At 34.7% G+C, this 23,358-nt stretch overlaps 1 protein-coding gene across 1 annotated transcript; it reads right to left on the reverse strand.

The window, feature by feature from the left end:
- Positions 1-10,785: 10,785 nt before the first annotated feature.
- On the reverse strand, positions 10,786-11,779 carry LOC145107198 (plant UBX domain-containing protein 1-like). The gene is made up of 5 exons (XM_079044043.1): positions 11,692-11,779; positions 11,524-11,591; positions 11,242-11,371; positions 11,051-11,155; positions 10,786-10,970 (listed from the first exon to the last, which is right to left on the reverse strand). The coding sequence occupies exons 1-5, from the start codon at positions 11,777-11,779 to the stop codon at positions 10,786-10,788; spliced, it is 576 nt and encodes a 191-aa protein (XP_078900169.1).
- Between the last annotated feature and the right edge of the window lie 11,579 nt (positions 11,780-23,358).

The raw sequence follows: 23,358 nt of genomic DNA on the forward strand, positions 1-23,358 counted from the left end.
ATTTATTAAGTCAAATAGATTACAATTGTCGACCCTAACTATTAATTTGGTTAAGATTATATATCCTTGATAAGTTTCTATAAAAAAAGATTATTTTTAACACTTATTTATTTTAATTGACTAGCCCGAATCTACGGGCGTTACAGATGCTCTCTAGGAAAGTGTTTACGCTCAAGATTCCTTCCAAGAAAGGTGTTCACGGCCAAGCTTGCTTCCTAAAGGGGTTTACGCCAAAGTATGGGTCCACCATGGAGTTTACGCCCTAGGATCCTTCCTAGGATGATGTTCACGGCCATACATCACATCCCTAAGGTGTTTACGCCCCTAAAGTGCTTTCTTTTAGAGTTCACGGCCAAATGGAGGTCCACCAAAGGTGGTTCACGGCCAAGCTTTGATTCCTAGGGTAGTTCACGGCCTAGCTTTGGTTTATTAGAGTTTTTTCGGCTAAAATTCCATTCTAGTATGGTGTTCACGGCCAAACATGGCCCAATGAAAAGGGTTTATGGTCTTAGATGGTATCCTGCAGTGTGTTTACGTTTTGGATGGTTTCTACAAATGTGAATATGTTTCTAGTGCTTAGAAAACTCAAAATGATGGTCTTAAAGTTCAAGCATTCAAGGTTGCAACATAACACAAGTTCTTACATCTATATCCTGTGATTCTTAATCAACTTCATTCGTCTAGTTTTGCCTTGATAAACTTGTTTACTTTCAAGAAGTTACCTTGTATGTGGCTCCCATAGTGTACATTTTCATATACATGTACTTGTGCCCTAATGGTTTTCAAGATGTTCAGTGTAATAGGGTGGCAAATTTAGACCTTGGCTGATCCAGATATTTCGGGTTGTCACAAATAAAAATACAATCGGCGGAGGCGCAATACACTAATTGTTGAGAAATATTTTTATTTCTTAATATTATTCAATCTTAACTTGGAAAGGAAAAAACATGAAGTCTTGATCTAACTTGGCATGGTTAGTGCAGGTTTAAAGTGCAAAGTATTAATGAAATAATTGTTGTTGAGTATTTGATCATAAATTGAAGGATGGTGCTGCAATATACAAAAGATGGAGGCTATGGGAGCTAATTGTGAAGTTGTTGGACATGTTGAAGAAGTCTAATAATTATAGGGGTATAATATTTGGAGTCAAAATTGATGCAGACCGGTTTGGGTTTAAAAATATAACCGCACTCTCTGTCAAGAAATATTATTCAGCTCAACTACTACACACATAAATCGTCTCTTCTCATATTTTCTTTGTGTATTGTTGTAACCTTTAAGGGTTTCATCTTAGGGTTTCATATATTTAGATGTTCTTAGTTTCATATTACCTCTTGAGTGATTAGAATAGTATTGAGAGTAGTTTAGGTGGTTTGTAGTGTAACAACCAAAAATTATGACCCAAAAATTTCATTTTTGATTTTAGTGAAATTAGATTTCCATAACAATGTTCATACATCCCAATAGAATAAATATAGCACGTATCATCAAAATCAGAGTATGTCCCATAAATATAATACAAATGGTGTGTGCAATGCAGTCAACCCGAGCTCTTCCCCTTGGAACCGGAAGTATTTGAAACATAAACTAAAAATCATAAGCACAAATCTTAGTGAGTTCCCCAGACTACCACATACCATACATAAAATAATCATATAACGGGCCCCGCCCTGTCATCGGGCCCCGCCCAACATTGGACCCCGTCCGGCATCTGGCCCCGCCCGGCATCGAGCCCCGCTCGGAAATAGCACGGGCCCCGCCTAACATACATATAACATATATATCAAATAACCACATACACATGCAATAATCACAAAGATACATACCATACAAATGGTCATCGGGCCCCGCTCGGCATCAAACCCTAGTCTGACAGCATATAAACACATACATATGCAAGAGTCACGAATACAAGTAGCATATTAACATAACATAAACATGGGTCGGCATCGGTGCCTTCGACCCGCAAAACCCAGTGAGGAAACTCACCTCAAATGACGAATCTCACAAAAAGAAATCCCTAGCTGTTGTCCTGACGACTCCCTGGGCTATCAGTACAAAATAACACCCGATTAAAATCCAATAATCCAACTTAGGGTAAAATGACCATTTTACCTCTGGCCTAATTTGGTTCATGACTAAGGCCCAAAACCACAACATACAAGGCCCATCACTAGATAATCTTCCAAAGCCCACTAGTGACCCTCTTATGGCCCAATTTTCCTCATTGGGCCCAACTCCTCTAATGGTCCTTACCCTAAAGCCTAAACATATACTTAGTCCAAAAACCTGATTTCAGATGGTCCACTATAGCCCAAAGCATCAAGGTCCAATAAAATGGCCCAACCCGCGGTCCAAACAATGCCGAGCCCAACTGCCAGAGTATGCGGGGCGTACTCGGCTGTACACGAAGCGTACACGTTGCATGGCTTGTATGTTGCGCGTACAAGCTTGTACGCCTAGTGTACTCACCCATTAAGCCTTTTCTTCATTAAGTCCTTAACCACTTAAGTCCAGGAGTCCCAAACATAGATCTGAATCATACGCAATGTATTAACCTATAAAGTCGACATCTTGGCAGCTTTGCATGCCCCAAATGGGCCCAAACTCAAAATATGACAATCTACTTCCATGAAAATGGACATTACTCATGCATGGATGGATTAGGGCTTCAAAGATGGCAACTTTATGACTTTAGAACCAAAATAATACCAAGAGTGGCAACTCTAAGCTTCAGAAACGGTATGAACTCATAAGATCTCAATAATGGGACCAAAAGGGTCCAAAAACCCAAACCAAAAGAGATCTAAACTATGGAGCATCAAGTTCAAGACTTTATACCTTACACAAGCTTGAAATAAAGCAAACAACTCAGATCTATCAGCTTCTCCTAGAACCACCACCTTGCTCCAACCTTCTCTTCCTTAGAAATGGAACAAAACACACAATATGCACTCAAGGAACCTTCCAAGCTCAAGAATACTCAACAATGGGGCTAGGGTTTCGTGGAGGATGTTAAGGGACAGGAGGGAGGCTGGTGAAGAGAGTCCTTAAGGCATAATGTTCTTTAAATAGTGCTCAAACCCTAAAATTTAGGGTTTTGGGTCCGGACACGTACGTTGCGCGTACTTATGTACGCAGTGCATACGTGCATGGCATCCGCGTCCAACCTTCATCAGTACGCCCAGCGTACCTAGGGTGGTACCCCCCACGTACGACACCCCTTAAGCCCAAAATGAAAAACATAAGCCCAAAGGCTTTGAGGCCCAACCGAAATAATTTAAACAACCCACATTTAAATTAATACCTTGGGAAATCGAGCGTTAGATGTAGTGATGATTTTTCTTGTAAAAGTATGTGAAAACAATCTGATTATTTGAGTCAATAAGAATTGATTATGTTGGGAATAAGCTATTGAGATTCTTCACACTAATTTATTGGAGACTATCATTAAAGTGTGAGTAAATTATAGAAATGGTCATTGTGGTTTAGTCAAATTATTTTGCACCCATTTTATAGATTGAAAATATTTTGTTCAGATTTGGTCCAAGGGAAAACGGTCATGTTAAATGAATTAGCAAATGAGTATTTAGATCTTACAATTTAGGGACCAAACTTGCAAATAAATTCCTTTTGTGACTGAATTCGAAAAAATATACTAAATAAATGGACCAAAACTATAATTTACTTTAGAGTGCGATACTCTGATTTTTTGTCCAAAAGGTTTTCTTTTGCGATCTTGGTCCTTATTTGAAGTAACATTTTCTAATATATATTTCAAGTAAAATACTCTCTCCGTACCAAAATTATTGTCCACAGACAAAAAACACAAAGATTAAGAAAATATTAATTACCATTAACTTTATTAAATGAAATGACAATCATACCCTTCAGTTGCATTTAATTTCATCATTTTGTTGCATTTAATTTCATGGTAGATTACCTAATAACGAGGGGTATTTCGGTAAAAGAGATAATTATTTTTAGAAGTAGACTATTATTTTGGGATAAACTAAAAAGGAAACATAGATTATTAATATAGGACAGAGGTAGTATATGTTTTTGGTTCACGAGTATAGCTAGCTGTGTTTTGTAATTTTAGTCCAAAAAATATAGTCATTTAACTTTAACAAACGTTACAAAAATCTCAAATAAGAACCAAAAGTGCAAGAGAAAACTTTTTGGAACCAAATTAAAAAGATCCCCTACATTAAGGGAGCAAAATGTAACTTACTCGGAGAAATATTAACAAAGTTTACGATTTAATGAGTGACTATTCTTCTCTTTACAAAACACCATTGTATTTTTTTTTTTCTAAAAAAAATACTACAAAAAGATAATCAACTGTACATTTTGTTCATAAAAATACCTTTATTTTAATACTATTTTGTAAACAAAAGATTCGTAGTTGTTTACCTTGTAATGCACTTTTTTAAAATAATGGTGTTAAAAAATACTATATACTTCGTTACCCATTTATGACAGCAACCGTGATAATATTAGACCAAAATTGTGATTTTGAGTAAACATGACCACAAGGGGACCGAATCCGCAACAAAGTGCAAACGTAAATACGACTTGGGAAATGGACTTAATAAGGTAATTAACTTTTCGGTTTGTTCACATCTAGGTAACTATCTTTTTTTACACATCTAGGTAACGAACTTTTTGGAAGTGTTCACATATGACCATTATGACCGGCTGTAGCAGGTTACATCCGGTCATAATTGGTCATAATGGTCATATGTGAACACTTTCAAAAAGTTCGTTACCTAGATGTGTACAACAAAAAGATAGTTACCTAGATGTGAAAAACCGAAAAGGTAAGAGTAAATTACACGAATGGTCCCTTTGGTTTGGGTAATTTGTACATTTGATTCCTACCTTATTTTTTAACTTGGATGATCCATACTGTTTATTTTTGTTGTGCGCTTGGTCAATGTTTTACCTCAAAAGACTATTGTGTCCTTTTTTAATTTATTTTTTAATTAATTTTCTTATTTATGTTTATTTTTTATATATTTTTAAAAAATTAATAGACCCCACATATTTGTATCTCCTCACCCTAAACCTGAAACCACATTCGAGAAATTTAAGTTCGGTCTTACATTCGAGAAATTTAATAGAAGTTAAGGATGATGAAAGATGGGATGGTGACCGGTGGGACCAAGCTTAAATTTCTCGAATGTGGTTTCAGGTTTAGGGTGAGGAGATACAAATATGTGGGGTCTATTAATTTTTTAAAATATATAAAAAATAAATTCATAAATAAGAAAATTAATTAAAGAATAAATTAAAAAGGGACACAATAGTCTTTTGAAGTAAGACAGGGACCATACGCACAACAAAAATAAACAATAGGGATCATCCAAGTTAAAAAAATAAGTTTAGGATCAAACGTACAAATTACCCAAGCCACAGGGACCATTCGTGTAATTTACTCTTACATTTTCGATTTGTTCACATCTGGGTAACTATCTTTTTGTTGTACACATCTAGGTAACGAACTTTTTTGAAGTGTTCACATATGACCATTATGACCGGTTATGATCGGATGTAACCTGCTACAGCGGTCATAATGGTCATATGTGAACACTTCCAAAAAATTTGTTACCTAGATGTATACAAAAAAAAGATAGTTACCTAGATGTGAACAAACTGAAAAGTTAATTATCTTATTAAGTTCATTTCCCATACAACTTAAGATCTAAAAAATGGACCAAACTTATGATTTTGAATAAAGTACAAGAACCAAATTTGTAATTTACTTTTATTTCTATTAACAAATTCTGCTCCAACTCCTTTCCCAAATAGTGATCAATATTCAATACGGTAGATCTGTGATTCATTAAATAGTTCTACAATTTGGGTACTCAGTTCTTCAGTTGAACTCAGGTCCCTGCCAAAAGGCTTCTCAACAATTACTCAGTCCAACCACCAACATCAGCTGTAGGGAGAAATTAGGAAAATGAGCTTCATAAGGACTTACAATTACACTTTTTATACTAGAAGTAGTAAATTGGAGTAGATAAAAACAAAATAAAATAAAGGACTAAAGGTGGGTGTGGGTCCCATGTTTACCAATTGAAGAACTTTGAAACATCTTTCTCATGTGTTTGAGGTATCTGCAGCCAGTGATTTGAACAGTGGGTAACATGTAGCTTTACAAGTGCAAAGAATTTGTAGAAACATGATAATTTATTAATTATACTACAAATAATATAATAATAATTGGCATCATCTCTATCTATTCCTATTTGGGGTTTGGGTAGTTCAACCTATTTGAGAAGCTCATGACAGTTTGTGCATTTAATATAAAAAGTCAACATGCTCTCAGTTTGATCAACTACGTTCACCAACCAACACCATGCATCAACCTCTATTTGTATGTTGGCAATTTGGAATCATCTCTAAATCGCCACAAATATTCAAAGAAAGAGCATTTTTTTTTTTAAAAAAAAAAAGAAAAAGAAAGAGAGAGAGAAGAAAATCACGTAAGAGTTGGAAATGAAGAGCTCGATGCAAGCTATGTTGTTGATAATGATGATGACGTTGGCAGGGGTATTTATGGAAGAAGGAAACGCACAAGGAAGCGGTAGTGGTAGTGGTGGTGGTGGTGGTGGCTCAGCTTGCCTGAATCAGCTAATTCCTTGCCTGAACTATCTGAATAATCAAGGGCAGAGACAGGGACAGGATCCCCCTGATAGCTGTTGTGATCCATTGAAATCAGTGATAAAATCCAATCCAGAGTGCTTGTGTAGTATGATAAGCAATCAAGGTACCAAAAATGCTGAGAATGCTGGTATCAATGTCACTAAGGCCCAAGAATTACCAGCAAGATGTGGTCAACGTGTCAACCCTATCTCATGCATCACCTCCACCTCTAAGACTACTCCAGGTATATATTTTCTTTCTTGTTTCTATTCAGTAAACTTATAATATTAATCTGGATGTGTGTTTCAGGTACAAGTGATTCCCAAAGCTTAGGAAATTCTAGGGTCTACTTATTGTACCCATTGATGCTAATCGCAGCTGTATATGCTTGATCCATTTTTTTTGTCATGTCGGTGTTTATTTCATGATTAAGCCGAATGTACACTTGAGTTACCAGTTTTTTCTTTTTCTTCATTTCAACTAGTTCTTGATTACTATTACCAAAAGACAGTGTATGGATCTATGGAGCTTCTAATTATAATGAGATTATGTCATTTGTGTTTGTGTGTATTCCCAACAAATACGTGTGTTGAATCATGTCATGAAAAACTCACCCACGAAGGCATCATCTGACATTTTGCTCCTGGCATAGCCAAAAATATGCACATCATTTTTATTTATTTATTTATTTATTTTGAACGGCAAAATATACAGATCATTTGATTGAATAAAAGTATAAAACCCTGACGATGGAGATGAAAGAGTGCAGGGAAGGTATTATTCTTCTTGCAAGATCTTTTTGAAGCCCCAAGCACAATAATTGATAGGCACCCTGTGTCCGGATGAATATCTTCCATCATTAAGGCTTGAAAGATGAACTATATCACGCTTGATTATAGCTCCTTCCTGTAAGCAGAATGCAACACAGAACAAACAAAACAAACTAGAAATAATTCCAAAGAAAATCAGTTACTTATCATCAGAAATACGATCAAATGTCACAAATGAGATTAAACATAAACAGTGTTATACTAAACCTATAAGTTAGCAAAGACACAATTTACCAATCCTTCTCTAAATTTCAGTTAAAAGCCAAAGAGATTTATATATAACCAAAAGAATGCTATGCACTCTAAACTGTACATAGGGATAGGAGAGAAATGTAGTGGCATTTAACAAAATGAATTCAATATAAAACGCAGTTCAAATCTAGCAACATTATTTCAAACATAGAATTTACCTAATCACACGATGTCAAGTGAAGATCAACAAAATCAGACAATTGAAATCAATAATCTCTAAAGTCATCGCCGGACGTTTTCTGCTTATTGCACCGACTGTCGTAGACGACGCATGTGTGCGGTATATATTGTTTTCGGTATATGGCTTCATCTCATAACTTCGTTTAAATGAAAGAGAATTTTAAACCCAGAAGTTCGTATAACACCCATGTTTGCTCCCTCAAATAAGTTTCTTCTTCAAAGAGTCCTTGCCTCTTTAGCGAATTTTAATTACAAATTATCACATAAAGCTAAATATGCTCTATAATAATTCGAAGTAAGTCTCTATAAGCTTGAACTTAACTTATAATATGTTCCGAATTTGCTTTTTGTCCTCAAACGCGACAAAAAACGATTTGAAATAACTTGTAAATAATCTTAACCGTTAGGGGAAATGACACAAATGCCCTACAAAGTTTTTGGGGTTGGTCGATTCAGTCCCAAAAGCTTTTGTCGGACTTTATGGGGGTATAAACTAGGATACGACCTGCTCTTTTAGTCCCTTTCAACCTGTAACAAGCGTTTCGCATATGATAGTGACCATTTAGACCAAAAAAACTCACATTATGTCCCTATAAATCCAAAAAAACAAGTCTGGGGATCAAATGTTTATGCCACAAGATCGAAGTGATTTGGGAGAAGAAGAAACCTCATAATGGAATTAACGATAACAAAAATTTCATTATACTTTTTAGGTTTCCATTTTCCAATTTGAATTTTGTGCTTCTATGTTGTGAAATCGAATCACCAGTGTGAATATGAATCTGACCAACAAAAATCGTTGTTTGATTCAATTTTATCGAATTCGATTGGGAGAACGGAATGAGATGTGGAGAAGAAGCTTCAAGAGACTGGTGAATAGATAATTGATAAAACTGAAGTCTCGTCTCGCTCTACTGGTAAATCAATCATCATTTTATCGGCTATGTATAAACTTTGATGTGGTGAATTTTCCTGATTCAAATTGTTTTATGCATTTCAGGGGAGAATATTCTGAAAGTGGTGTTCTTATGGATTCTTCCATCATGGATCATATCGTTTCTTGTGGCTTTTGGGGTTGTGAAGCTGCCAATCATCTCCGCATTTCTTGATGACCTGCTCATGTGAAGTAAAGCTATCTAAATCATTTCGATCTTGTGACATAAACATTTGATCCCTCAACTTATTTTTTTGGCTTTATAGGGACACAATGTGAGTTTTTTTGGTCTAAATGATCACTTTCGCATGCTGAACCGGCTATTACAGGTTGAAAGGGACTAAAAGAGCAGGTCGTATCCTAGTTTATACCCCCATAATGTCTGACAAAAATTTTAGGGACTAAATCGACCAACGCTAGAAACTTTGTAGGGCATTTGTGTCATTTCCCCTAACCGTTAAGTCTAACAAGTGGATCGTATATTTTTCTTTGAAATCAACTATGATAAATTACTTGATTGTATTTTTTTTAATTGTTGGTTGAGAGATTATTTGTAATTTATTTTTCTATAAATCAAAGCTTGTATTTGTCTTTTTATTGATCAAATGGTATAAGTTGCATAAATTTGCAACAACAAAAAAAGAAAAGAAAAGGTCGCTGTATATGATCCTATCTTGGGTCGGCTCTTTAGGAGATTTTGTTTGCTTAGAAAAGAAATAGATCTATGATCACATTTGGCTTAAATGTTGCTTTATCTGTTTGCATTGAACAACTGTATATATAAAACATGATAAAGTTGATTTTACTAATTGAGGTTTAAATTTTTTAAAATTCTTGCTACTGCATTTAGCACCAAAGTTAAGGTTATACATGTGGTTTTCTTTGTGCATTTGTTTGCAAGTCATGAACTTTATGCAACACCTCCGTAGAGGTGTAGGATAACCCATGTTCAATGACACGTTAAAACTTTAAAGAAAAGTGAAATATTCACATATTAATGAAAACATTGTGGTGTGTAGTCTGTAATGTTAGACACTATAACATTGATAATCATGATATCATGTAATAATATGGTCTTTTGATGTGAATAATAGGTACAGCCGGACAAGACATACTAGTCTATCATGTAATAGAAACATAATATACAGATCATATGGTCAGTCAAGACTCAATGAGAGAGACAAATAAATGTACGCATTAAGGGGCCACCACAATACCACATACCCTATAGTGGAAGGGACTTCAAAAGGTTGTGTGGGAAAAACCTTGATTTAACTACAAAAAGACAAATTTAAGAGGTCAAATATAATGTATTTTAAAAAAAATAGAGAAAAAATGGATGGACATGGCATGAATCCAATCGGACATATTGGATTAACAAATAGTAATATCTGACTGATAAAACCAATCTAACCCAATGTTCAATACTCGGTAATCTATTTTCCATTTAACACATTAAGAACCAAGCCAAAAGGATTTTTAGAAGCTTGTGGAATTGCTGCCAAAATAAAACAATTTCCAAGAGTAAATATAAATTTATATAAAAATTCTTGATCTTCAATCATTTGTTGTAATTAATTATCTTATTAGCATTTTCAAACGTCTATTTATCACCTTGTGAATGCACATCCGTAAACTCCCTTAACAAAACTTATATCCTTATAACTGATTAAATACCATAATTAACTTTACATCTATTAACATAAAAGACAAGTCATAAGTCATAACAACTTGAAATTAATTGAGTTCCAAACAATGAATTGATAAAGACTTGGTAATACTTTACAATTACAATTTAGACCTTAACAAGAAAATCAATCAGATTGCCACCAAAAGATGATCTCCATTCTCCCCTTCTAATAGTGCTTTACAAACCAAATCAAGTTCCATTTAGATTACAAATTAGAAAGACTGTTTTTTTTTTACCTTGAAATGTCACATTTTCAACCACTTTGGCTTCACCATCTTCTTCTCGCCAGCTGGCTTCTGTACCGGAGCAGGAGCCGTCACAGCAGGCTCGGGAGCAGGTTGATCAGGCTCGGGTATAAGGCCGTCAAGATCTTTTAAAGCCATGACATCCTCTTTAAGAAATGGGCCTTGTGCAGCAGTATTATCATCACCTTGACATACAAACACACCATTAAATAAGGTTTATACAACATTTTATTCAGATACATAGGAGAACGCAACAAGTATCAACCTTGTGGTATGTCATATGAAAAATTGACGATTGCACCAGGAGCAAAACCAGCAGAATAGAAATCCTGAGACATGTTCTTTATTTGCTTCTTGGGAGGTATAGTATCTGTACCAAAAAAAATGCCAAGAATGCCCTTATATATATATTTATTCATTTTCACTATGCTTTATTACGTTATATTGTATGCTCACATATATAGAAAGGGAGGTCTGGTCGAGCTACAACTTTCCCAAGAAGATCAACTAAACTTTGCATTGTCTCTGTTGGATGGAATGTGGCTTCTAATGTGTGGTTATCTGGGAACCTTATACGAATCACTGCCTGTATATTATATAAATAAATGAATTAATGAAAATAAAATAGTTAGTTAGTTAGTTAGTTAGTTAGTTACATCATACTTAAAATGATAATCTGAAAATTAAAATTTTACAAAAGATAAAAGAAGTTGCTTCGCAATTTAAGTTAACATCTACCTTGGTAATTCTTGATCTACTAGCTGCTGCTTCTGCGTCTCGAATTTTCTTTGTTTTCAAATATTTATCTGCTCACAATTGCATATAATTTGTGATGAAAAGAGCAAATATTATAGCAACAATAACTAACAGAACAGATATATGCATATAATTACACCCATGACCCACCTTCTTTTTTAGTAGCCAAGATGCGATAATAATCTGCAGTCGTGAATTCCAGGTCATCTGATTCCTCTGTCCAAATGATAAAGAACATGTTCATGTGAAATCATAAAGCTAACTGTGAAATCAAATGATGACTTATTACTTCTTAGTTACAGGGGAAGTGAACTTCCTACCACTGCCAGAGACATCATTTGATGTTTGAGAGATTGTTGCTGTTGTTGTCTCGAATACACGGATTTCCCGACCATAAGTTTGCTTTGCAGCAACAAGCTTTTCCTGAATTAAGGATATCATCAACACTTAGTATCATCATTGCAAAACATCAGGCATTGTAGATCCAACATATAATAGCTAAAAAAAACTTCAAGTCTTGTATTTTGTCAATTCTTTACTATTCTTAATGCTTCAACTGGTTGTATATTTAAATTCTAGCAGTTCCAAACTAGATATAGATTGTCTACTTGTAGAAGAGATCGATTATGTCCAGGGTCAATAGTAAGTCAAACAAATAACTTTGTATGTAGGAACCTAGTATATGATTTCAAATCTGTTTACCAATTACACAAGACGAAAATAAGTTGAGCAATGTTGCTCTTATGTTCGGATTTAATTGATTTTTAATCCAATACTTAAAATAATGTACTGGTTATTGATTATGCTGACCAACAATTTTCAATCGGATAATAATTCGTGAACCCTAATTGATTGATTTTCCGTGATTCTTATGAAACCGATAGGAATACTTTACAGAAGACACAAAGATTCAAACAAGATAAACCCCTATTAGATTCGATCAACGTTACGGAAAAACAAGAACAAAAACGCAACACAAACCATAACAAGTTGATCGGCGAATCTCCTCCGTTTTAGAGCTGGAGAATCAACTAACATCTGCGAACCCAGCAATCGAAGCCTGGGAATATCTCTTGCGTCACGTCTGTCACTGCAGAATTAATTCGTTTGGCTGTCGTCTTTTTTATTGTCCCCTGAGCTGATGGACTTGGTGGGCCGGTTACTCCACGGTCCCTCCCATCTGGCCAGGCCCGTATTTCTCTTTTTGTTCTTGAAGTTTGTTTGTGTTTGTCAAAACATAAAAAAAAATATCACTACAGAGTTGCAAGGAAACATATTTCGGTCTATTCAAAGATTTTGAGATAATATCTTTGGGTACTTGTATGATATTTGCAATGTGATTATCAACGTCTTTTTAATTATTAATCGTTCATTATGATTTCGATTTGATTATTTTTATACAACATAGGATAGTTTCGTCTCCAAGTCAATATTGAATACAAAAGCACGATATCCTACTTTTGCAATTACTCTTCTTTTTTGGAACAACTATACGTATTAAAAAATGTTAGCTAGAAATAAGCAAAGGAACAAACAATTAGTTCATGAGGGGTTTTGCAACCACTGAAACAGCGAAATCAAACATAAACTCATTTCTGTAATTCATGTTCCCGAAAATTATCGCGGTCCGATACGTCCAAAAAACCCAAATGAAAGTAACACAAATCGTCTCCATAATCACCCTCCGGAAACTTGTTACAACTTGGCTATCAATCCACTACAACAAATCTTTAAAAGAATAAAAAAGAGGAACCGATTGGTCTATCCTAACCGTAAGTTTTTTCCAAAGTTGTCGAGCCAAATTGTATTTTAAGAACAAATGCTCCACATACTTTTGCTCAACACGACAACACGAGTATATCATTGAATCCACATCAACACCTCTTCTATCTAGATTTGCATCTAGTAGGTAACCTATTAAGAATAAGTCTCGGGTTTGGGTTTGTTTTGAGATTTTGTTAAAACAAAACATTGATTTGTGAGTTATTCATATAATATAAAATGGTAGTGTTTTATCATAAAGCCATTTTTTGCTCATTAACATAAAAAAGTACCCTGAGTTTGCGGACAAGTTTTGTTACGACACAATGCAATATATATATATATATATATATATATATATATATATATATATATATATATATATATATATTCACATGTATAATTTTTGGTTCATGATAAATATTTATGCTAGATTCATTGATCTTCATCAAGTAAAACTCAATAATTTTTTTCTCTCAAGAGTACTAATGGTTTGTTCACAACGTACCGTTCAATCATGCAATAAGAATTTAATATCACTAGGGAGTCGTAGGGAAACATATTTCGGTCTATTCAAAGGTTATTCAAAGATTTTGAAATAATATCTTTGGGTACTTGTATGATATTTGCAATGTGATTATTAACGTCTTTTTAATTGTTGGTTGTTCATTATGATCTCGATTTGATTATGTTTTATACAACAACACAGGACAATTTTGTCTCCAAATCAATATTGAATACGAAAGCATGATATCCTCCTTTTGCCATTACTCTTCCTTTTTTGGAACAACTATATGTATTAAAAAATGCTAGCTGGAAACTAGCAAAGGAACAAACAATTAGTTCATGAGGGGTTTTGCAACCATGGAAACAGCGGAATCAAACATAAACTCTTTTCTGTAATTCAAGTTCCCGAAAATTATCGCGTTCGGATATGTCCAAAGAACCCAAATCAAAGTAACACAAATCGTCTCCATAATCACCCTTCGGAAACTTGTTACAACTTGGCTATCAATTATTGCAACAAAACTTGAAAAGAATAAAAAAGAGGAACTGATTGATTTATTATAACTGTAAGCTTTTTCTAAAGTTGTCAAGCCAAAGTGTATTTTAAGAACAAATGTTCCACATACTCTTGCTCAACACGACAACACGGATATATCACTGAATCCACATCACCACCTCTTCTATCTAGTTGCATCTAGTAGGTAGCCTATTAAGAATAAGTCTCCAAATAAAATGTTAACTTTAATCGAAAGAAATATATTCCACCTAATAATACCATCAGCAAAAGGAAGGTCCAGAAGATCCAAATGAGATATTGTGTCTTTAACCGAAAAAAAAAACATTATCCAACCCAAAATCACATCTCCAAGTGCCAGTCTGCTCTGAAATATGAATCGGATTTAGCATATCCATTAATTATTGAAACTGAGAGCTAATATTCCACCATCAGTAGGATGATTCCAAGGAATCTCTCACCTGTGTGACAGTCCCCATAATTACTAACTAAGAAATCTATGTTAACTGGCAACACAAATAATCTAGGAAACTGGCTCTCAAGATGATGTAATGTCCCAAAATTTAAGGCCAAATATTTCATTTTTATAATAATAAAACATCATCCAAAACGTGTTCATAAAACCATAAAAGAAATTCAGAGTGTGCCAATAATCATTCAAATACATCAAGCCAACAAAATGTGGAACAACATGGTGTGTGTGATGCGATCATCCTGTGCCCTTCCCCTTTGATCACAAAGTACCTGAAACATAAACTGAAAACAATAAGCATGAAGCTTAGTGAGTTCCCCAAAATGCCCCGTACCATACATATCAAACATACAATGGGTCATTCCCCATAACCATTGTTCCCCGCCCGGCATTGAGCCCCACTCAGCATCGATCCCTACTCGAAACAGATCTGTAAGAACATGAGATGGGCCCCGCCCATCACATTCTTCAGGCTTGGCTAGCATCAGGCATCGCCTGACATTCATACAAACACATAAACACATGCAAGAATCACTAAGATAAATTGTTAGGGTGCAAAGTCACTCTTGGATGTCATGAGGGCTTACTCATTTGTATTTGTGTAATGAGTTGTCATTCCTTTATAAGGAAGTGAGTGACACTCATTTTATGTAATGAACACTTTGAGAGCATTAGTTTAGAGAGAGAAATTGCAAGACCCATTTGTACTATTTCTATCAAACTAATGAGAGCTTAAAAGAATTATTTACTCCTTGTGTTCTTGAGTTTGCATGATGATTCACTAGATTTTTTCTTATTCCGCACATGTCATCATAATCAACACCACTACAATTGGTATCAGAGCGGGTGTTCTTGATTTCATCAAGAATTGATCCATGGTGGCAATCTTGATTTGGTGATTCATTTTTTGATCTTTGATCTTCGTGATTTAGAGAGTTTTTGGATTCTAAAAATCAAATTCATCTTTGATTTTATTCATAATTCAATTTTCTTCACTAGAATTCAAGTGATTTTTACTTTCTCTCTCTAGAAAACCCATTCAAAATCACTTTCTCTCTCTAGAAATTGTCAAGTTCTTGTGATCATGGTGGATTTGCCATATGATTCTTGGATTGTGATCATTAAAGATATCAAATACAAAGTCAATGAAGATCAATTTTATGGGTTGGTGTTAAGCAAATTGATTTCATGGGTTAATATGGTTTCTTATGGAGATTTGAAGGATGACAATGGAAGCTTGGTTTTTCAATCACTTTGTAAGATTGTATGGTTGAATAAAATTGCCTTGTCCATATTAGTTTGTAGTAGAAATCAAAAGGAAGGAGAATAAAGAGATTTGTTTAATAAGAAATACATTTCTCTAATTGAAAACCCAAATGATCTTCTTGCTCTTAAGTTTGTTGAAGTTCTTGACAATGGAGTTCAATGTGATGTTCTTGATGTTCAAGAAAAAGGAGTTCAAGTTGATTATCTTGATGGAAAAGTTTTTTGCTCGATTGGAGTTCAAACCGATGATATTTTGTGTTCTTGTGATTCGTTTGAAGGAATGATTCCTTATCGGGAAGTCTGTGATCCAAGAAATTCACAAGTATCAAACTCCAAAAGATTTGATTCAAACTCAAAAAGTTGAAGTTGTGGAAAGTGGGTTTGTTCATGAAATCAAGTCTTCAAGATGCAAAAATATGAGAAAGAAAAAGAAGAAGAAGATTAAACGGAAGAACAAGCGGGTTTATTCACAAAAATCGTCAAATTTTGTTGGGAATCCGAAATCCGTGAAACAAATTTGGGTTCCAAAGCAACAATCTTCAAAGGTTGCATTGAATTTGAAGTCAAAACCCAAAAATGTTGGTGGTTCTTTTGAAGATGTTCTTGGTTCGTTGAAGAACACGAAGAACTCGAAGAACGAGTTGTACATCTCGCATAGTGGGTGGTACAATGTTCAAATTGGAGATTTTCTCATTCCGATAAAAAAACCAAGATCTTCTAAATTTGATTCGTTCGTTGCAAATGGAACTCGGATTGTCAAAAAGGTATCTCAAATTCTCAAATAGATTCCAAAACATCCATGATTTTGATTCATACTTTGGGTCTTTCAATTTTTGATCGATTTGCCTCATTGGATTAAATCCATTTATATCCCATTTTTGATCCAATTATTTTTGTTTAGATCAAAATTCCAAAAATCAAAACCAATTTTCAAATTTCTTTTATTGTTGATCAAATCAAAATGCGAATCTAATTCCATTTTTTTTTTCACTATTCTTTGGTATTTGCTTTCGAAGCCCAGTCCAACATTAATTCATTTGTTATTGATTCTGAGCCCAAAATATCGATCAAATATTGTTCATCAAATTTCAAGCCCAAATCTTATTAACAATCTAAACTCGGTTACTCGTGGATTTCAAATTGAATCATCGAACAGATTGTATTATCGATTTCTCTTTCTTCCATCTTGACTATCGATTCTATATTTGTATATCAAATTCTCATCATTTTATAATCGTTGTTAGATATATTGAATAGATTGATCGATTTCTTGATTTTGAGTAGAAATCAGATGTTAATTGCTTCTGAGTCGAAAGTTGTTGAAGTCATGGAGGAGTCAAAGTTGAAAGTCAAAATCGAATTATTGATGCATCTGAATCAATTTCAGACTTGTGTTTACTGTCGAATGGGAATGTATTGTTAGTCGATGATTGGAAATTCGTTTTTGGAATCGATTGGTTGCAAATTGAAGTCGATGTCGATGGCAGCTAAAAAGGTTGAAATCGATAGTTTCAGATGGTATTTGACTTTGATTTCGAATGATGAGATTAAATGTCGATGATTGCAAGCTTGATTTTAAGTGGGTATTTGGTTTGAGGACGAACAAATCAAGGCTCTAGGTCGAAATGAGTTTGATTGACTTAGAACTGAAATCAGAAAACGAAAGATAAAAGCGAAGGCTGATTTGGAATCGTTTTCGTTATTCGATTGATGATAATTGGGTTGATGTTGGTATGTTGATCTGGAATTAGTTTGTGATGTCAATTTTGAAGTTGTTGATTCGATTATGGAGTCGATAGTTTGATGGATTGAAGTTTGGGAGTCAAACTAGTTAAAATCGAATTCTGAAATTCGGTTTCTTCTTGAAGACGAGTTTATTTGATGAAATTGATTTCGAAGGCTGAGAATTTGATTGTGATTTCGAAATAGGTCATGTATTGGAGTCAATGTCTATCGATGTTGATGATTCGATTGGGGTAAAGGATTTCAATTTTGAAGAATATAAATTGTTATGAGTCAATTGACGAAGCTAAGAAAAACGATGTTAGACTCGCTTTGGTTTTGCAATTGAGAAGTTTGGAATTCGAATCATGTGTTGGAATCGATCGAATCTTGAATTGATAGATTAATTGGTTTTGGGATCGCTAGTTGATGTCTTGATTGGAGACTAGATGTCGATGGTCAAAGGATTGATTTTGAAGGCTGTATACTGATTTTGGGTTGAAATGTTAATTGATTTGAATTTGAAGTTGAATTCTGGAAATTGATTTTGAAGTCAATTGAAGTTATGAAAAGCAGGTTATTTTGATTTTGATTTGGATTTTGAAGGATTGGATTTTGATGGGTCTGATGCACAGATGGTTATGAAAAGCGAAGAATTAATTCTTTGGTTTTGAAGGCGACTAACGAAGATTTTTAATCGGGATAGTCGAACGAATTGAGAAATTTTTCGTTAGATTAAACTTCAAAAATGGTCCATGTGGTTTTCGAAAATCTGAAGTTTGGCCCATAATTTACAAAAACCTCACGGATGGTCCCTGTGGTTTCAAAACTTTTAATATTTAGTCATTCCGTCTAACTCCGTCAATTTTCTACCGTTAAATGAGAGGCATTTTCGTCATTTCAATACCCAGGGACCATTTATGAGATTTTCTCTTCTTATCTTAATTTTTTATTAAAAAAAAGAAAAAATGAAAGAAATTTAATCTCTCTCTCTCTCTCTCTCTCTCTCTCTCTCTCTCTCTCTCTCTCTCTCTCTCTCTCTCTCTCTCTCTCTCGATAAGAAGCATCACCCCAATTACCCCTGAACCATTTTCTGCCCTCATTCATTTCTTCTCTAATCGACAGATTCCAAATCCCATTTCTTCACAATCTACATCAGGTAGGGAGCTTCAATTCCAAATCTCATTTCAATTCTTCTTCACAATCTACATTTTTTTACGGTGAGTCTCACATATCATCAGATTTCCATTTTTTTTACAGTGAGTGAGTGAAAGAGAGATAAAATAGCAGGAGGAGGATGTCCGTACACCTCTTTGCTTTTGGTCCTATCGTTGATTCTCTTGATCGCATTCGCCGATTTTGCTCAGGTAACTTCCATTATGTATAAACCAGGTCGAATTAGCTTCGTTTTCCGACGATCTAGCATACCCAACATTTTTCAAATGCATTAACGATGATGAATTTTGTCTGCATAACTGTGAATCGAACTGATTCATTAATTGGATTTTTTGTACATATTGGAAACCCAAATGTACATATCGATGCTTTGCAACATCACACAAGATGCCATGGAGGGGAGGTGGAGAGGTTGGTAGAAAAACGGAGAAGAAAGGGAGGGAAAGAGCAGATCGGAAACAACACAGTAGGTGGGGGTTCGTGGGTTTGCTCAGCAACCGAGGGGAGTTGGAGAGGTTGACAACCGATTTTTCCGGTGGGCTCTCTTCGTCGACTGTTAGCTTATCTCACCGGAGTTGTGGCTTCGAGGGAAAGAAGGGGTCGAGCAAAACAACAATAGAGGGTGTATGGGGTGATGCTTCTTAACATTCTTAACAGAGAGAGAGAGAGAGAGAGAGAGAGAGAGAGAGAGAGAGAGAGAGAGAGAGAGAGAGAGAGAGAGAGAGAGAGAGAGAGAGAGATTTACATATTAAATTTCATTTTTTTATTTTTATTTAAAATAAGAGAAAACCTCATAAATGGTCCCTGATATTGAAATGACAAAAATGCCCCTCACTTAACGGTAGAAAGCTGACGGAGTTAGGCGGAAGGACTAAATATTAAAAGTTTTGAAACTACAGGGACCATCCGTGAGGTTTTTGTAAATTAGGGACCAAACTTCAGATTTTCGGAAACCACAGGGACCATTTTTGAAGTTTTGCCTTTTCGTTATTAAGGCATGAAGATGAAAAAGCGAAACATGTTGTTTATTAACGAAACAAAATGGGGAAGAACACATAGAAGTTTCGAAATTACACCTTAATGTTTCGAAGGTTTAACACTTTAAACCCATATTCGAAATTTGGCCTAATTTTCGATATTTTGAAGAGTGGAGCAGAAATTTCGAAATCAGTCCTTAAAGTTTCGAAACTTTGACAGTTTGCACCATATTCGACATTTGGGGTAATTTTCACAAGTTTGGAAGAAATAAGGCAGAAATTTCGAAAGCAGTCCCTGTAGATTCGAAAGTTTGGTAGAATTTACCAAATTTCGAAAATGAGTTCATAAAGCTGAGAATTAAGAATATTCATTTCTGGTCCCTGCAGTTTGTGCGAATTAACATTTTCTACCCAGTTTCGCAAATGGGGGAGAATTTCGCATATTTAGCTGTTTTTGGCGCAACGGGTCCCTGCAGAATTCAGAAAGTGACACTTTTTACCCGGATTTTGGAAAATCTTGCAACTTTCACCCAAAAAGTCAAAAAAATTCACAAATTGGAAATTTTTTTGAGGCTTTTCGTGATTTTTTTCCGTGTAAGATTTTCAAGGTTTCATTTTTGGTACATATCAAGGGGGGGTATTGTAAAGTTTATTCCTCGGGCGCTTCTCACCCTTAATGGGTTTTATAATCATTTTTTGATTATAAAAAGGGGGAGAATGATGGGTATTTGAAGCGACTTTTTTGGGTATTCTTTGCGGATTTGAAGACCGGTGTTACTTCGAGAGGGAGTTTGGTCTTGATCGCGCGATCTCGTTCGATATTGAAGCCGGACATCCAATCCTAACTTTGAGGGGGAGAATGTTAGGGTGCAAAGTCACTCTTGGATGTCAAGAGGGCTTACTCCTTTGTATGTGTGTAATAAGTTGTCTTTCCTTTATAAGGAAGTGAATGACACTCATTTTATGTAATGAACACTTTGAGAGCATTAGTTTAGAGAGATAAATTGGAAGACCCATTTGTACTCTTTCTATCAAACTAATGAGAGCTTAAAAGAATTATTTACTCTTTGTGTTCTCTGAGTTTGCATGATGATTCACTAGATCTTTTCTTATTCAGCACAAGCCATCATAATCAACACCACTACATAAATAGCATACAATACACCCATTAGGCCTCGCCTGGCATCAGACCCCGCTCAGTATATATATCATATACTACACATGCAAGAGTCACACAGACAACTAGCGTCCTAATCATAATAAATCAGGTACAAACCCTAACTTAGGGTCTTGGACCCTATTTAAAGGCCTTAATTGATGGGTATTTGGGGTTACAAGTTCAATGCCATAAGCGGAAAATAATCAAAAACAATTTCAATTAATTAGGGTACATGCAACCTAATAGGATCTATGTCTTTCATGTAAAGGCAACATACTTTGAATGTAATCCTATAGAACTTTCCTATGAACTAACTAAGTCATAAGAACAAGAAAAACTAACCTTTAAGATTGTTATTGTAAACAATCTTGAATCCTTACTTGAAAACCTTTGGTAGCAAGCGTCATAAGTGTCGCGCCTCTAATGGTTCACACCCAAACCCTAGCAACCAAGGGACTTGAAGAGAGAGAGAGAGAGAGAGAGAGAGAGAGAGAGAGAGTGTGAGAGAGAGAGAGAGGAGAATAGAAGCAAAAATCAGAATTTTATCTAAGGAATAAGGCATGGACGAAATTAAACCCAAAAAGGGGTTTATATAGGTGTTAGGAAGGTAGTGGATAAGGTAGGTATCTCCAAGATAACCCTAATCCCTTAACTTCCTCCCTAAGGCATCAAAGGCACCCTTAGAGCCCAAGGAAACTCTAGAAAGTATCTATAATTCGTTCCCCCTATTTATGAGAGGTTCTAGAATTCCTCAATGCTCTACTGTTGAACATTGTCACCTTTAGTCTTCTTACTTTTAATTAATCCAATTAATCCCAAAATTAATTCCAATTAATTTATGATTAATTATTAATTTAATAATACTAATTTCAATTAATATATTATTATCATAATATATTAACAAATTATTTATTTTGATTTCTAATTAATTTATTAACCATATAATAAATTAATAAATCATTCTCTCTCTCTAAAAGTTATCTTATTCAATTGCTAGGTTTGAGGGCAACCCAAAAGGATTGTGCTACTATCAATTCAAGTTTATGCCAATTATAATTATGGAATTATACACCTAATTCAATAGTCTCCCACTTGGATAAGTCTAATAACTATAACTGTCAATATAACTTCCAAACTGATCAGCAAATTGTAGCTACCAAAAGCCGTTGTCGAACTCTGACCCAGTTCGTAATATGTCCTAAGATAAGTGATCAAATATTCCTTTGTTCTACAAGATATCATATAGACATGAGACATGGATTATAATCAATCTCATTGTCCAAGTTTTGTTTCCCGATTTCGGATTTGTGATGACGACATTAGACTACTAATCGAACACATCAATTTAGTCTTGGCTAGGCCTAGCACTTATAAGTCAACACCAAATCACCGAGGGGCCCAAAGATATCGTTTTTCCCGTTAGGGCAAAAGGAACGAATAAACTTTGACTTATATGCTTGCGCTATTTACTTATCAAATCATGTACAACAATATGTTTTATAACATCAAGTTACTGATGCGTTTATGTATTATCAATGCACAACCGACTTGTAAACAACAACTCATATATCTCCATTTCAAGAATATAAGATATTATCGTCTCAAAATTACTCGTGATAAAATCCATGAAGTAATTCTCTGAGCGTAGGTTTATCCAATACTTAAAATCCCTATTTTCTAAGTACTCATCAACATTGCAACAAACAATTGCTATGTCTAATCCCCATAGACAATCTAGAATTCAATTCATGACAACCTTAATTCGATACTTACTTCCAAAAGTACGATCGAATGTGGATATTCGAATAATCAAATTATTCAGGAAGTAAAACATGCAAAGTGAAACACAATAATAACCTAATTAACTATGGTCTCAAAACTATTGAATCTAAATAAAACTCTTATTATTTAATCACCATATTAATTAAAACTTTATTCATTGTATAATGTTTCTAGTAATCAACTAAACACTTGAACTAAAACGTCAGTCATTCCATGTTATGAACATGTAGTTATTCCATGTTAATACTATGTCGCTCTATGGTCATTCCTTTGTGAACAGATCAACTGGAAACTATTCCAATGATGCTCATTTCACAGTTCCAAACTCTTGTTACTACTAAATGTTTTAGAATTCCAACTTTACATGCAAATTCCTTTTGTGATGTCGAGGCCTCAAAGTCATAGAGACTTTGCCAACGATATTCCAAAATGTTCCATTGAAACTTTGTTACTTAAAACAATTCCATGGCAATGAAGTCTC

The sequence above is a fragment of the Lactuca virosa genome, chromosome 4 (assembly GCF_052849685.1).
Source record: "Lactuca virosa cultivar CGN04683 chromosome 4, Lactuca_virosa_CGN04683_v6, whole genome shotgun sequence".
NCBI lineage: Eukaryota > Viridiplantae > Streptophyta > Magnoliopsida > Asterales > Asteraceae > Lactuca > Lactuca virosa.

Bases quoted from the DNA above. Each gene is read 5' to 3' on its own strand.
- LOC145107198 (XM_079044043.1), bottom strand. From the start codon at position 11,779: ATGTTCTTTATCATTTGGACAGAGGAATCAGATGACCTGGAATTCACG. The intron at 11,592-11,691 runs GTGGGTCATGGG...AATTGTGAGCAG, and splicing joins CTTGGCTACTAAAAAAGAAG to ATAAATATTTGAAAACAAAG. The intron at 11,156-11,241 runs GTGAGCATACAA...TTTTTGGTACAG, and splicing joins AGACCTCCCTTTCTATATAT to ATACTATACCTCCCAAGAAG.